General features: G+C 42.6%; 1 protein-coding gene across 3 annotated transcripts in view; it reads right to left on the bottom strand.

Moving 5' to 3' along the window:
- The window catches only part of gosr1 (golgi SNAP receptor complex member 1), a 51828-nt gene that overhangs the window by 30011 nt on the left and 4487 nt on the right, over window positions 1–17330 (bottom strand). For all 3 annotated transcript variants that reach the window (XR_016491341.1, XM_021582419.3, XM_021582420.3), the window contains exon 6: window positions 11190–11264. Coding sequence is in view for 2 of the 3 variants with exons in the window: in XM_021582419.3 (XP_021438094.1) it covers window positions 11190–11264 (75 nt within the window). In the remaining variant the exon portion in view is untranslated. The remainder of the gene's footprint in view (window positions 1–11189; window positions 11265–17330) is intronic.

Genomic DNA, 17330 nt, shown 5'->3' with positions numbered 1-17330 from the left:
CCTTGTTTGTGCATTGTACAAATCCCTACAACTGGAGTCCCGGGGAACAGTCCGGCTAGTCGATTACCTATCAACTAGACGCCGTAACAAACTCTGGAGCTGTCAGAGTGACCATCGGGTACTTGGTCACCTCCCTGACCAAGGCACTTCTCTTAAAATTGCTCAGGTTTGGACGGGCAGCCAGCTCTAGAAAGAGTCTTGGTGGTTCCAAACTTCTTCCATGTAAGAATGATGGACGTCTCTGTGTTCTTGGGGATCTTTAATGCTGCAGAAATGTTTTGTTACACTACTCCAGACCTGTGACTCGACACAATCCTGTCTCAGAGCTCTAAGGACAACTCCTTCAACCTCATGGCCTGGTTTTTGCTTTGACATGCTGTCAACAGTGGGACCTTATATAGAGAGGTGTGTGCCTACCCAAATAATGTCCAATCCACTGAATATTCAGACGGACTCCAAACAAGTTTTAGAAACATCTCAAGGATGATCAATTGAAACAAGATACACCTGAGCTCAAGTGGGTCTTATAGCAAAGGGTCTGAATACTTAAATAAGGTATCTGTTAATTAATACAATTTGCTAACATTTCTGAATACCCCATAATGACAAAGCAACAACAGGTTATGTGTGTAGATTGATGAGGAATTAAAAAATATGTTTTAATACATTTTAGAATAAGGCTGTAACGTAAGAAAATGTGGAAAAAGTGAAGGGGTCTGAATACTTTCCGAATGCACGTTTGTCTGTGTGTCTCATAGTCACAAAGAAACTCATGCACGGCGAAAGATTACTCCAATCACGACACCAACATGATTCTCCAAAGTTGTTCTGTCTTTCTGGTGTGTCGTGAGAGGAATCCAAGGTAATTTTGATTCTCCTCTATACAACGGAGTGGATTGCTAAAGGGCCTGTGGATCTGCAGTTGTTTAGTGGTTTTATCTCTACAGCCACAGATATTGCCTCTAGACTAGTCCTACTGAAATATCCCTGAAAAATGTGCGCCTTATGTAGAGAAATATGGCTCTGTCTGAATGTGTCCAGATGTTTTCTGCTACACAAGACAAAGACAGAACGACGACAGATGCACACACACATCCTATACCATCTAGAAATGAATCACCACATGTAGTAAGAGTACTAACAAATATAATGTTAGCAGTTATATTATAAGGCAAAAGCTTCAGCAAAAAAACATGTGCTCTGCTATGAAAGGCAAGGTGGGTTTACGTCAATATCAACATTATACCTGGAGCGACTGTGGAAGTGTTTGTACAGTGTTCGTAAAGGCCATCATGTAAACACATACAAGGACACCTTACCCTTCCCTGCCACATACACCTAAACTTCCACACCCAACACACATTTAAAACAGTCACCCATAAGCACAAGGAAACCACCGATGCAGTGCAATAAAATGCATTATGAATTGGATTTAAAGAATTATAAAGTGTGCTTTTAATGCATTATGAAGAGAGTATCCAGACTTAAAACAATGAATTTGGAACATCATCCCATAGTGGCAGGTAGATACTCAGCACAGACTGGGTAACGATGATGCTATTGCTACCTCCAGTACAGGGTGGGACTGGCTCTACCCACTCATTAGCAGTTCCTGGGCAGAGAGGAGGAGCAGGCGCGACTCCCTCTCTGGTTCCCCAGGGCTTTCCCCACTCATGCAGAGTATATTAACATATCTGGAGCTAGCATGATATGCACCAGGCCAGCCACAGGAAGTGAAGTGGTCGGAGAGAGCGAGATGAGGCAATATAAATGGAGAGAGAGCACCAGTGGGAGACAGCATGTATGTGAGTGAGACACACAGAGATTGTGGGTGAGGGAGAGAGAGGGAGCAGACAGAAGATAACATAGCTGAGAGAGTGGAGGGAGATACAGAAAGAGAGTTAGAAGCGGGAGGGGAAAATGGAGCGAGAGAGGGGGAGAAAGAGCATGAAGACGAGGTAAATTCACAGAAGCAGGATAGATAAACATAATGAGAGATGGGAAAGGTTGAGAGAGCGGAAGGGAGGGGAAGAAACGGGAAGAGATTGAGGACTAGGGCTGTTACCATGACCGTATTACAGCCACACCCGCGGTCACGAGTCTTGATGCCAGTAAAATTCCACGTGACAGTTTAGTCATGGTAATTAGGTTTCTACAAGCTCTGGTGGTCATTAGTAGCCTACCAAACTTGCTAACTGCGTGGTATTCAGAGCTCTCACTATTGTAATTCTAATCACTCTGACATCAATGCAAATGTAATCGAAAATCTAAATAAAAAAACACTTCATTAGAGCCCATGAGCTCATGTTGCTTAACATCTCTACAGGCTATGCAATTGTGTGAGAAAACAGAGTTTTGATGGACTCTACTAAAAAGAGTAGGGTCCCATTAGATTGTATTTAGACTAGGCCTACTATTTATCACATTTTCCTAATAGTAAGCAAATTGCTTCGCTTTAAATAGGTGTATAGCCTACCTATCTGGCATGAAAATGTGACTCGTTTCAGGAAACTAGGCGTATGTCACACGTCACTTCTTCACAAGAGCATCATTTGAATGTAAACATTTAATTTATCAAAATTTGTTTTCCATAAATACAAATAAAAGTAAAATTACGAGCCTAGTTGGTTGAGCCACGAAAAAAGGATGGAACCTTCCCGCTTGCCATGATTGGCTGAGATAATGGATGGATCCCCCTCTCGTCAGGGGATACAGCTTTCTCTTCCTTACCCACTCCTTCTCCAGCTTGATAAAAGCCAGTATTCCTTAGTCAGGGAAGAGAGCTTTTTTATGTCCTGTGTTGATGGTTGTGGTGGTCTGAAAGTTTTTGATATTTTGTAGCCACTCCTTCAGAGTTATGTGTATGACAATAGGATTTAGTGTTTTAGGTTATTTAAATTTTCCACTTAAAGAACCGGCAAATTATTCTGCTTCATGTGTTCCCGGGGGGGGGGGGGGACACGCACCTTGGGAGTGTTTAGGCAAGAGGGCTGCGGGCATACATAACCCGTAGTATTTAATCTGTCTATGCACACTAGGTAAGACCTGGGCGGACCACCCCGTATTTAGGTTAGCAAGCCAGCTGGTGCTTAAGGTTAGGTAAGGAGTGGGAAGGCAGGTAAGGTAGGAGGGGATTCCTTAACTTTTACCATCTTTGCTTTGGTTCCGTCCAGCCCCTTCTCCCCACATTACCGTGTTAAGGAATAATAAATTCCCTGTAAACGGTATTTCTCTGCCTCTGCAGTCCTTCCCCGCACCTACGATCACATACTTTTTTCACTCCACAGGGAGATGATGTAGTGGGGTGTTGCGTTCCCCCCTCCAAGAGGCATACGTAACAATCTGCATGGCTTGCTGTTTGGGGTTTTAGGCTGGGTTTCTGTATAGCACTGTGACCGGCTGATGTAAAAATGGCTTTATAAATACACTTGATTGATTTGGATTGGTCTGCCATGTAGCATGCGTTTGTCTATAACGTGAGCTGTTCAGTATCTGTTGACAGTTCCTTCTACCGCGCCATTTTTTAAAGATAAAACGTTAGCCATCGAGAACTACAAAAGTTGCTGCTTTTTTCAACATTGACGCCCTGAACTTAGCATGCGCTATCAACAGATCAGTTGGAAAGTGATGGGCTACTTTCTGCACATGCCACGGTCAGTATGAACTGGATTGACTTGACAACGCTGGCCAAACAAGACAAACAAAATGGAGTTAAATGGTTCCAGTCTGCCGTAAAGCGTTCGTCCATGTATACGGGTAAGGGTCTAGCTACATTTACAGATAAGTTCATATTTTTCAGAAAGTTGTTTTTGTTGCTAGTTAAAGCATACTGTTAGTTAGCTAGCAAACGTTAGCTTGTTTGCTCGCTAGCTAACGTTACAGGTATGATCTGTGTAGTAATATATGAATCAGAACTATTTGCATTGCTAGTTATACCCTAATGTTAGCTAGCTAACATTAAATCTAGTTGGTTGGCTTTAGCTAACTGCAGATTCCTACTACTGGAATGACAATGTTTGTATTGGTAGTCGTATGATTTGGGATTATGCCGGTTCCTTGTCTAAAAATACATAAATAAAAAAATCAATAATCTCAGACTCCACTTCCTCCGGATATTTACATAACCTATTAAATTAGCCAGGTGTGTCTGCAGGTGTGATTACGCCCATCTATTGTGTGTACATGTCTCGACAACAGTGACCCATCCTCTTAGCTATATGTGGCTGGTTATAGCATTTCTTTCACATGACCCATCAATTTGGACAAGTGTGTCGGGTAAGCATTTTCTAATAATGATAAAATATTTTCTGTACACTTGTTTTTGGTACCAATTCACTGTACCGTTTACACGTTCTGTATCCTGTGCATGAGAAAATATCCTGTGTTTTATTAAGCTACGGTCAATTGTATTGTTCATACTATAAAATAAAGAATTACGCAAATAGTCTGCTAAATGAACTAGTGTAGCCCACAGCCATGTGGCATATTTCTTCATATTATGTTTCTTTAGACTTGTCTAAAACAAAATGGATTTATTGTGATCGTGTATGCTATATTACATTTATTTAGAGACTTTTTAAAAAGTAAAATGTTTGTTCCAAAAGGTCTGCATCAGTGACTTGTAGGCTATGCGTGGAAGCCAGGAGATGCTAAATGTGTTTATGTTAATTAACGCTCAATTACCGTGAGGCCGACAGTTATTTTCTTGACAATCACCGGCTGACAAAATGGACACAGCTCTAAAGAGGATGAGAGAAACATCTAAGCCATATGTTTGTTTAGCCCTGAGTTGATACTGCAGACATTCACTCACCAGTGAGAAAGAGAGAATCAATTATAGAAAGAACAAAATAACGAGAGCAGAGAATCTCTCACTGCTAGTCTCTGAAACTGAGTGCTGAGTCACTGGCCTGCAGGCCTCCAGCCACGTTTGTTTCTTCTGTCCACGAGAGACTACAGATTGACACACTGATTTAGTGTGGAAATTATATTTTCCAGCCCTGAAAAGGTATTTCCCAATAGAAAAGAGAGGACTGGATCCCTTGCCCCTTTCCTGTCTCAAACAGCACATAAATAATAGGAACATGTTCTGCCTTTAAGCAGTACAGGATTCTGCTGGAGGCAAGACTGAAATGGCCAGGGATGGATGATTACCAGGCTGGAAACAGAATGAGAGAACAGCAGAGAAAGAGAAAGAAAAGGAGTGGCGTGAGAGTGACAAAGGGAAAAATCTGTAAGGGAGCTGCAATCAGCAGAGCCACAACCAACACCAGTTCGTCACTCTGGACTGATTGGTCCTGCTCCTCCTTTCCCCTCATTTAAATCATGACCAGACCTCTCTTTACAGATAGAAAGAGCGAAAGGAAGAGGCTGTGTAATGGAAAGCGCGCATGAGTGGGAGACAGTACGAGGGTGTATGTCTGAATGCATGCGAGAGAGAGAAAGACATGGGCCTAAACACTACGGCACAACACACTTCAAGACCCCGGCCATACCTGATAAGACAAGTGTTCTCTTTGGGGAAAACAAACACTCTCCCCTTCTTCTCTGAGAGAGGGGGAACTAGGGAGTAACGTAGTGGAGGACAAAACACGCACAGGAATTCCCCTAGCCATTTTGGTACACAGTGAAAAGTCTCTCAAACTTCACACTACCAGTCACCTTCCACCCAAATCTGATTACAACATGGATAGGTTTTAATAGATATTACATGTACTGTACTCTGATTTTAACATTTGTGTATATGCTATAACCTCTTAGGTATAGGCCTATAGTGTTTTCAGATCCCCTTTCCATCAATGAGTATCCACATCCCCAAAACTAGCCTTCACCATTCACAAATACTATGGCTTCAGATGGGACAGTGGAGAATTATGTTTATAATATCTCACAGTGACACCATACTAGGACTGTGGCGATCATGAAATTGTCAGCCGGTGATTGTCAAGCAAATAAACTGTTGGCCTGACAGTAATTGACCGTTAATGAACATGAACACATTTAGCATCTCCCGTCTTCCACACATAGCCAACAAGCCACTGATGCAGACTTTTGGAAAACCTACATTTTAAAAAGGTCTAATAACACCATGTAATATAGCCTACAAATTGGGGCCATGTCTTTGCAAATCTAAGTTGTAACAGCAGCTGTTATCTCCTTCCGTCTTCGTGATTCTTTGCCATATGGTGTGCCGCGGGCAAAAGCCTCTTGCAACATTTGAGTCAGTGGTTTGTTTTGAGCACTCAACTGTACCTTTTTGGGGTCTCATCCGTAGACTCTCTCTGTACGGTTTCACATTATTCTTGTGTAGGTGGTAAGAGGTTAGTGGTGTTTGAGCCCGTTGTCAGGACCGGCCTGCGCCATATTTTGCAGAGGACGGTTTTCTGGTCCGTGTCAGACTTTTCATACCCAAACCACGTCCATGCGACCGAAGTAGACCCTCTTTTAGGTACGACCTCCGTGTCTCCGTGCTCTGCATCACATTCACTCTCCTCCATATTTGTTTGTGTTGCAAATTTTGTAAGAACGCAAGGCATCGTCCAATTGACAAAATATATTGCCGTAAAGAGCGATTTGCCACAACGAAATAAATGATAGAAAACTGTCTATCGTTTCATATTATGCTCTATCGTCACACGACATATATCACCCAGCCCTACTAGAGGCTAGTGCGAACGGCCCAGTACGTCACTGGGGCCAAGCTTCCTGCCATCCAGGACCTCTATACCAGGCTGTGTCAGAGGAAGACCCTAAAAATTGTCAAAGACTCCAGTCACCCTAGTTATAGATTGTTCTCTTTGCTACTGCACGGAAAGCGGTACCGGAGTGCAAAGTCTAGGTCCAAGAGGCTTCTATAAACAGCTTCTACCCCCAAGCAATAAGATTCCTGAACATTTAATCAAATGGCTACCCAGACTATTTGCATTTGCATCCCCTTTGTGTGACCCTAATGCACCCTAAAAAATCATTGCGGCCAGTGGACGTTATGCCCTTCTCCCTGAGTGCTGCACACTCCAAATCACCTCTCACGGCTCTCCATCATGTGATCGGGTCTTTCTAACAGGCTACAAGTGAAGACCGACACATCGAACACAACTACGTGCGTCTTTATCCAATTCTGAGGTGCATATTGAAGATATTGGAAGAACTGTCCACATTTACTTTGTCAGCTAACAAGAGGAGTAGGCCTAACGAACAGTAAAAGCACTAGCCTATGTCAATTTACTATCCCCCATAGTACAAAAGTTGACCTATTCTATTCTGTGAAAGAAATTAATATTCAAAACAGTCTGGGACAGTTGTGGGATGTGATAGATCTCAAATTATTACCACCACTAGCATCAAAAAAACTTAGCTTAAAATGTTGATAAACTATTAGGCTATTTCTTCACATAAGCTCAGAAATGAGCACATGGCAGTAGGCGCGAATGTTCCATTAGAAGAAAACACCATTATCAAAAGTCACCACAAATGCAATTATAAAAATGTGCATTTTGAATGGCGAAAATTATCTTCCCCAAACTTTAAACTCACATGCTGCTTATGTACGCAGGTTAGGCTCTACACCAATTATAAATCAGATGAATTTGTTTAATTTGACATATACATGTGAAATTAGTTGATTTAGAATGGACCATTATCATGCACCTGTCTCGAAACAGGGGAAGCGGGGAAAAAAAATGTCATCTATGCACTTAAATAACGAATGGAAGACGCTTTCCCGTGGTTAATTTTCATGCCAGCCAGGTAGGCTATTCTCCTGTTGAAAAGATGAACAATGTGCTTAATATTAGGAAGGTTGAGAAATAAATATAGTAGACCTAGCCTATAGACAGCTGATGGGATCCTCTTTTTAGAGGCCTTCACTCTGTTTTCTCACGCAACGGCATAGCCTATAGAAATGTTGCGCAACATGAGCTCTCATTAAGTGTTTGATTAGATTTGCGATTACTTTTGCATTGATGACAGAATGATTAGAGGGACAATAGTGTGCTGAGTACCAGGCAGTTAGCAAGTTTGGTAGGCTACTAATGACCATCAGCAGCATCAGAGCTTGGAGAAGCCTAATTATCGTGATTAAACGGTCACGTGGAAATTGACTTCCTTCATGACCGCCGGTGTGGCGGTAATACAGTCACCACAACAGCCCTACAGACTGCACCAAGCAGGGGTCTCAGGAAGTCTTATGTTCTGTGTGGTTTCATATGGTGCCCATTCATTTAGTCTGTTCCTCAATGAAACATCGTGTGTCCTACAAGTCAACCAGTGAATATAGAAATTGGAGTTGGTAATAAATAAATACAACTCCTGCAGGGACAGTGCCTCTGCATTTCTGGCCTGGGCATTTAGTGTATATCCTGACAGCCTATCCATTTTCATCTGCCAAGGTAAGGTTTACCTCCTGTAGAGTAATGTACTTAGGGCAAGGAGTTTTTCCTGACCATGGGAAACTGGGCACGCACGCACACCCAACCTCAAACATTTCCACTGCTTTACGGAGCAGAGCTGAAAACCTTGATAGGAGCCGAAGGAAGAAATACTTCCCATTTGTTTGTGTCTAAACCTCTTTAGGCCATTACCACAGCAGCCAGTAACACATTTCATCTCTTCCCTCCTCCATCCCTTCCCTCTCTTTAATACAATAGCTCTAAGGTAATAGAATCACGCCCACTAAGCTACAGCTCTCTCTCCTCCTTATCCGTCATTGGTGCAGTAAGGGAAAGTCCTCCCTGTTATCTCCTGTTGTTAACATGGTATTATCCCTAAATCACATCAAAATATCATGTGTTGCTCCCAGCTTTGTCGTGTGGTGAGGCTGTGTACCGCGACAGCAAATATTAACACATTTTCCTAGATCGTATTGAATGTTTGATTATATGTCTGAGCTGGCACAGACCTCAGATAGTACTAATGACATAGATGGCCTGCGCTCTTAGACAGGCTCTGGGGACTGGGGTCTAGGATCAGGTTTCGAAACAAACCAAGGTTCTCTACCAAAGCATCGTGAGACAGAACTTTACCCAGATCAGCTCCACGTGCCATCTTTTCTCAATGTAATGAGGGCAACAATAATATGCGCACTATGCAGCTGTGACATTAACAATGGACATAAGAAATGATAAACTAGGTGGTCTGAGCCCTGAATGCCGATTGGCTCAAAGCTGTGGTATATCAGACCGTATACCACGGATATGACAACAAAAAACACACTTGTTACTGTTCTAATTACGTTGGTAACCAGTTTATAATAGCAATAAGGCACCTCAGGGGTTTGTGGATAATGGCAAATATACCACGGCTAAGGGCTGTATCCAGGCACTCTGCGTTGCGTCCTGCAAAAGAACAGCCCTTTGCCATGGTATAATGGCCATATACCACATCCACCTCGAGCCTTATTGCTTAATTATATTGCGCATCTGCAGCATTTCAAATAAGTGCTACTTCAAGTGCAGCAGTTCTGCCCTATACATGTCAACCTGAGACTCAAGACAGTTCAGCAGCTGTCCCCATGCCCTTCTTATTGTCATGTAGTTAAATCACATTACAACAGGATAATGTGTTTGTAGAGGTTCTCTTGGATTTCTTTACTTTATTTAATGTTCTGCACCGGCAGTTCTGTTCACGGGCCATCTCTTTCATTCACAGAGAGGGAAACTGGCTGCTTCACCAACAAAACCTGCATCAGCAGCACCCAGTTAAATAATACTCAGTCAAACAGGTCTTCCACCAACACAGCGTTTTGGAAGGATTTCTTTGGTACTAAAGTAAACAGCACACAGGGTGTAATGCTGGTGATAACAAAGCTGAGAAGTGGACCCTGCCGTCCAAGGCAACTGCTGAGACAGTCACACACACAAAAACCATGGGTCCCCTTACACTACCGTTACTATCAAATTACACACAGAAAGATACAGTACTTGAATGAGCACATTCAGTGCAGTGACTGGAAAAATACCATTCAGCAATTGTGACAGAATAGTCAGACAGGTTCTTTAATGAATGGAGGTTTGTGTGTATCTGGAGAAACTGCTATTTGGGGACAATCCTTCAGTTTAGCCAGGAAACACCAGGGTTAGAAGAGAGCAGACCAATCAGAGATCTTTATAGTTCTCCGTTATGCCTAAATTGTCTCCTCAGTCAGATCAGATGAAGGTTTGCAAGGCCTCCCTCCTGACACTGTCCATGACACATGCAACTCTGTAGTTGATGTATGTGTGTGTCCCACGCTGACAGCAAATTGACTACACAGAGGTAAACAAAGAATTAACCCTTGAATCCAAGTGCTCCATGTCAGGCCATTAAAGTTGAGATATGATAAAAAATGATAGTTCTATTGCTGAGTTGCACTGTGTGGTGCTTATGGTCTGACCTTATACAGTATGTCCACACTGACTGGGAGTAACCTTCCTGAACTCAAATGTATAGTTGTACTATAAAGACATGACCGTGTGAGTTTGGTCGGGTTTGAGGATTTGACCTTCAGGAGTTAGTGCCTTGCTATATTTATGGGAGAATAATACAACACATTAATTATTTTATTCATTAATTAGTCTGAATTAATTGACTTGCATGCAAAAGCCAATTAGGCCTAAATGTCCCTTTACCTTAAATCTCTTTTTTCCTCTTACATTTCCTTAAAACAGATCGTTAACTTCAGCAGCCAAGTTGCTGTCTACTAAAAAAAAAAAAATAGACAGAAATGCCCATGAATCAAGAGGACACTCACTGATTTATACACCAAAACAACCTTACCCGAGCTCAACCTTTAAAATGAAAAACCCAAACAGTATTTTTGGGATCAGAACTGCTTAAGCAGTGGTTAGCAAGCTAACAGCAAGAGCAGGGAGATCATTTCAGAGTTATTCAAAATGGCTGACTTCACCCATCAACATGAGTTATCCCAGCACTGTGCTGCTCGGCAGACTGCTATTGGCTTCTGGGAAGTAGCATCTCCTCTTGAGAAGTGATATAGTTCTGAGAACTGATACAATTCTGAGAACTGCTCTGGGAACAGCAGAGACACTGGACTTGTTTATAAGAACTTCAGAAAAAGCTTGAGAGAATAGTTGTGAGATGATAGTATGGGTACTTGGAGAATACTGCAAGATGATATTGCGAGGTAATCTGGTAATTTAGGGGCACAAAAAGTCAGGTGCAGTGTGTGCGTGTGTGTGTGTTCAGGATCGTACTTTCTCAGGTGCTCATGCTCCTTCAGAAACAGTTCTGTTCTTCTGTTGTTCACTCCTGAGCCACTCTTGTATGTCCTGTTGGACAGAAAGAGAGAGAATGGGTTTAATTCATATAATACTGTGCATATAAATTAGTCAGACAAACAACTCAAGATGACGTCACTGCTATGACCATCTGAAATATTTACTGACATATTGATCCTGATTCATCTAAGGTATTAACCAAATTCAGCCACAATTGTATTAAACACTTCATCTATGGATTCATCATTGTGACCATTTGAAACAAGATTTGTCTGAATAACGGTTAGTCTATGCAGCTACAGTCCCAGCAGACAGGCACAGTGTGGTAAAAAGGACTACTTCATGTATAATAGGAGTACAGCAATGCTGAGGTGGTTGTTTAAAGAGCCAGCCTGGCCTGAATGGAAAACACTGAGGGTTTATCCTGTTGTCAACATCACCATGTAAGCTAATGGGTAGGGTCATGCAGCTCGCCCTCTCTCCCTACCACTACTGCTGCTGGGGGGGGGGGGCAAAAGAGAGTAATTAGAGCGAAAAACAGCATGGGAGAAGTACAATGGAAATAGATGTGAACCATTCCATTACTATCTTTTCACATCTCAGAGGGATTGGCTCGTCATTGCTACAGTAACAACCTTAGTGGTCCTGCTGGTCATTACGCTAACACTTGCTAGCATTGGCTCGCGAAACTACCTCCAACTTCCTCCATACTGGACACAAATGCTTAAAATGAGATGCAAAAGTACAACTGACTCTTTGGAATTAGATACCATTGCCAAAACCCAGAAGTATCCCTTTAAGATGTCTGGAGCCATGTGTGTGTGTGTGGTATTGTTAACAGAGAGAGAGCCCTCATCTCCTGACCACTTAACCAGCCACACACACCCAGTCAGGTCTGCGAATGCAGATGGGTCTACTGCCACCTAGTGGGTAACAGGGGAATGTGCGCTGTATTTCCATATGCTTACGCTTGTATAACAATGGTTTATAGTTACACAAGACAGACACCACTCAGCCCCACATGTCAGGTTTTCTAGAACCATTTCAATGATAGTTAATTAAGTTTGAGCTGAATGGTAAAACATCACAAAATATGCAAAGACGCTATCAAAATCCCATCAGTTTTACAGGATTGGCTTTCACAAACCCCACACTGTTATAAACTGGGTGGTTCGAGCCCTGAATGCTGATTGGCTGATAGCTGTGGTATAGCAGACAGTATACCATGGGTAAGACAACATTTTTTTACTACTCTAATTACGTTGGTAACCAGTTTATAATAGCAATAAGACACCTTGGAGGTTTGTGGTATACGGCCAATATACCATGACTACGGGCTGTATCCAGGCCCTCTGCATTGCGCATAAGAACAGCCCTTAGCCGTGGTATATTGGCCATATACCACACCCCCTCGGGCCTTATTGCTTAAAAATAAACTAGGGGGTCTTAACACGGAATGCTGATAGGCTGAGTGCCCTATACCATAGGGTTGAAAAAAAAATACATTTTTACTGTTCTAATTATGTTGGTAACAAGTTTACGCTAGCAATAAGGCACCTCAGGGTTTTGTGGTATATGGCAATATACTACGGCTAATGCATTGTCATCACATAGCGTCATGCCTAAGAAGAGCCCGTAGCCGTGATATACTGGAAATATACCACACCTCCTCGTGCCTTATTGCTTAAGTCTACACTGGTCACCAAGTAGCCTATACAACGGCAGAATGTTGTTTAGGCCACTCACAGAGTGGATATGAGCAACCAGCAAACCGTGCCGAAAGCTCCTTAGCACTACTCTCAAATCCCACTGCAGTGGCTGCTATAGGAAATGGATGCTGGACTAGCTATAGGCTGTAAGCCCATAAGCACTTTAGTGATGCTCTCCTTCCTCTCCACTGACCTGGGGAAAGGAGAGGCATCCATTGTTTCAATTCTTGATCCAGGAGGGGATGAATGCATAGAATTAGGAGTTAGAATAACAAATGTAATTTAAATAGATCGAATGTCTCTGCTGTAACCAAGAAGCTTGATCTTGACATCTAGCCACTTTGCTAGCAAGTTAGCAAACCAAATGCATAGCTGGATCCCTGAGCTGGACATAATTTAAATTTGACACATCTTAGATTTCTTATTAGTTATAATTAACTTCTAGTTAAAAGCTGCGACGCATCCCCCATTTTTTATTTTTTACAGTATTGAAAATCCTACCATTTGTATTTCAAAATATACTGTTTATACCATATATCGGGGTCTCTCTCAAGCCTACTAGAGAGGGAACATCCATGGTGGATAATGTGTTATTATACAATGGGTGGGTCTAATCCTGAATGCTGATCAGTTAAAAGTGCATTCCAGACGGTTTCTATTCCACAAGTTACCACCGGCTAAATCTATGACGTTAAACTGCCTATTTACTCAGTTCCATCTGACTGCGCAATCCACTGTCTCATCAGCCCAGGCAGGGAAGTAAACCTGATCACTATAAAAAGCATTTAGACATGATCTCACATTTCTTTTAGACTAACATTTAGTTTAACAGTGGAGATTTGTATAAACCTTGCTGTCTGTCTCACTGACATTTGCAACATAGAATTTGAATATTGAAATAGAAACCATCTCCAACTATCCCATAGTAATAAATGTGGCCGAAGTTGGGACAAGACAGACAAGCAGCATTTCTCAGCCTGCCAGTCAAAATCATGAATTAGCTGGCATAATTTATGGATATATACAAAGAAATATACATTTTTAAAGTCTAACAAAATGAAGTGCAACTAGTTTACAGTCTTTCCAGCTTCAGTTTGAAGTTATTGTATTAGCTGTGTTGTTGGCTAGCTCCTCTGAACAACAGTGTCCTAACGAGAGAGCACATTGTCTATGCCAGGCGAAATCATGGCTCATTAGCTCATTGTTATGGATGTATCCAAATAAATGTCACTAAAAGACAGCTTAAACTAATGCACCTACTGTTATTCTGTCTGCACTGTTTGACGTGACTAAGTTAGCCATAGTTGCCTAGCTAGCATTGTACAATAAATGGGTAGAAAGAACAAGAGAATTCAACAGTTCTTTAACTAGAAGAGATGCTGAATTCTCCTTTATAGCAAGGTCAGCAAAAGTAGCAGAGTGAAGACAAAATCACTAAGTTTATTTCATACTCTATAGTATCATGTATAGCTGTATCAGAGAAAGTGAACTTGTGGACCTTGACAAAATGGACAACTTAAAGAACAGTGGTGAAGCATCCCAGTAGTGCCCTAACAGACTACCACCTCCCTCTGTCCCTCTTCCTTCCCTCACTGTCTCAATTTCCCCATCTCTCAGGGTTTCCTGGAAATGGAAGCTCCGAGTCTCCGTATCTGCATGACTGCCTGCATCTCTTCTCCAGTGGTGCTGTGTGGGACCATGACTGCAGCTAGAACCACGAGCTGTCAGCCCAGCCTAATGTCATCACTCCAGTCTAGTGCGCATGGCTCACTGCAGCGTTCTAGGCTCCAGACATCCATCCACCTCACTGCCCTCCCCACTCCCAGGAGGAGTTCCACTATGATGCCAACTCAATGCCTGATTGTATACGATACAATAGGGGTTGTTGTTAGCCTAGTGTTGTAGTGATAATTAGCACTGCTGTTAGCGTCAGTTGCTTGGCTATTAGTGTGTGTTAGTTCAGCGTTCGCACGCCACAAGACTCAAGCACGTGGGCTTTGAAAGCGTTACAACACCAGTCTAAATCCTTGAGGAACAGCATGTATGTAGTTTGAGAAATGACAATGTCTACATTAATGCTGACAGTACATCATACACCATGTAGGCTACATGGATCAGAACGCACACAATAATTAAAAACAAAAAAAAAAAATGGTCCTTTGGGGACTTAGACAGGACTACCACTAAAATAAAGCTCACATTTCCCATCACATTGTGTGGGTGGGCAGTAATGTAATCTTCCCAAGCTGAACAATTATAAATTCTGTCCACAGCCAACAGAACAGTGAAAGGTTTATTCCCAGGCACTATGATGTACGGTTAATGTGGAGCACATGGAAAACAGACATGAGCGCATGGAACAGTGAAAGGTTACGGTTAATGTGGAGCACATGGACATGCACATGGAAAACAGACATGAGCGCATGGAAGTTACGGTTAATGTGGAGCACATGGAAAACAGACATGAGCGCATGGAACAGTGAAAGGTTATGGTTAATGTGGAGCACATGGACAACACACATGAGCGCATGGAACAGTGAAAGGTTACGGTTAATGTGGAGCACATGGACAACAGACATGAGCGCATGGAACAGTGAAAGGTTACGGTTAATGTGGAGCACATGGACAACAGACATGAGAGCATGGAACAGTGAAAGGTTACGGTTAATGTGGAGCACATGGACAACAGACATGAGCGCATGGAACAGTAAAAGGTTACGGTTAATGTGGAGCACATGGACAACAGACATGAGAGCATGGAACAGTGAAAGGTTACGGTTAATGTGGAGCACATGGACAACAGACATGAGCGCATGGAACAGTGAAAGGTTACGGTTAATGTGGAGCACATGGACAACAGACATGAGCGCATGGAACAGTGAAAGGTTACGGTTAATGTGGAGCACATGGACATGCACATGGAAAACAGACATGAGCGCATGGAACAGTGAAAGGTTACGGTTAATGAGGAGCACATGGACATGCACATGGAAAACAGACATGAGCGCATGGAAGTTACGGTTAATGTGGAGCACATGGAAAACAGACATGAGCGCATGGAACAGTGAAAGGTTACGGTTAATGTGGAGCACATGGACATGCACATGGAAAACAGACATGAGCGCATGGAAGTTACGGTTAATGTGGAGCACATGGACAGACATGAGCGCATGGAACAGTGAAAGGTTACGGTTAATGTGGAGCACATGGACATGCACATGGACAACAGACATGAGCGCATGGAACAGTGAAAGGTTACGGTTAATGTGGAGCACATGGACAACAGACATGAGCGCATGGAACAGTGAAAGGTTACGGTTAATGTGGAGCACATGGACAACAGACATGAGAGCATGGAACAGTGAAAGGTTACGGTTAATGTGGAGCACATGGAAAACAGACATGAGCGCATGGAACAGTGAAAGGTTACGGTTAATGTGGAGCACATGGACAACAGACATGAGAGCATGGAACAGTGAAAGGTTACGGTTAATGTGGAGCACATGGACATGCACATGGAAAACAGACATGAGCGCATGGAACAGTGAAAGGTTACGGTTAATGTGGAGCACATGGAAAACAGACATGAGCGCATGGAACAGTGAAAGGTTCATTCCCAGGCACTATGATGTACGGTTAATGTGGAGCACATGGACAACAGACATGAGCGCATGGAACAGTGACCACTGATGAATAAAGGCTATCTGCATATAAAAGGAGGGTAGTTTGCCGTGTGTGTGTGTTTGCTCAATAGGAATCCTGCAGTGGTCTCGAGGTGCGGCCTGCTGCATCTTAGATAGATCAATAAGCCATTAAAACACAGACAAGAGTCATAGTCTGGTTGCCCAGCCGTCATTTACTACCAAGCCAATCAGTGGAGCACCTTCTCTCGCTCTCATTACAGAGGCCCATGGAGGTAGGGCGGGGCAGTAAACCATAAAAACGATATCGGTATCAGTGGCAATCAGTGCCATTTGTGATGACAGAAGACCTTACTTTTTTAAAATCATGAGCATGGCCTTATTACTATTACAGCATGTTGGATGACTTTCACTCACATTCCATTCACCCAGTTCAATGTAACATAACTAGTTTGCCCTATACCCATCATGAGGTTGCTACAATCTAGCCTACGATTGAAAGTGTACAAAGTAGGTGCACACAGGTCGATAGAAAAATTTGAGATGCTAGACAACGACACATTCAATACAGCCTTGCACACTCTTGCCTGCATCTAGCTTATCTAGGGTAGAATCATTAGTCCAACAGTTGCAAACGAGTTTCGCGTCACCATTTTTGAAAAAGATTTGTTGAAAACTGTTCAACTATTGTATTTCTCTTTGAGTCCACTACTCACCACATTTTATGCACTGCAGTGCTAGCTAACTGTAGCTTATGCTTTCAGTAC

Source organism: Oncorhynchus mykiss, chromosome 24 (assembly GCF_057628025.1).
Source record: "Oncorhynchus mykiss isolate SJ-2025 chromosome 24, ASM5762802v1, whole genome shotgun sequence".
In the NCBI taxonomy this organism is placed as follows: domain Eukaryota; kingdom Metazoa; phylum Chordata; class Actinopteri; order Salmoniformes; family Salmonidae; genus Oncorhynchus; species Oncorhynchus mykiss.
This window is presented reverse-complemented; position numbering and strand designations above follow the sequence as displayed.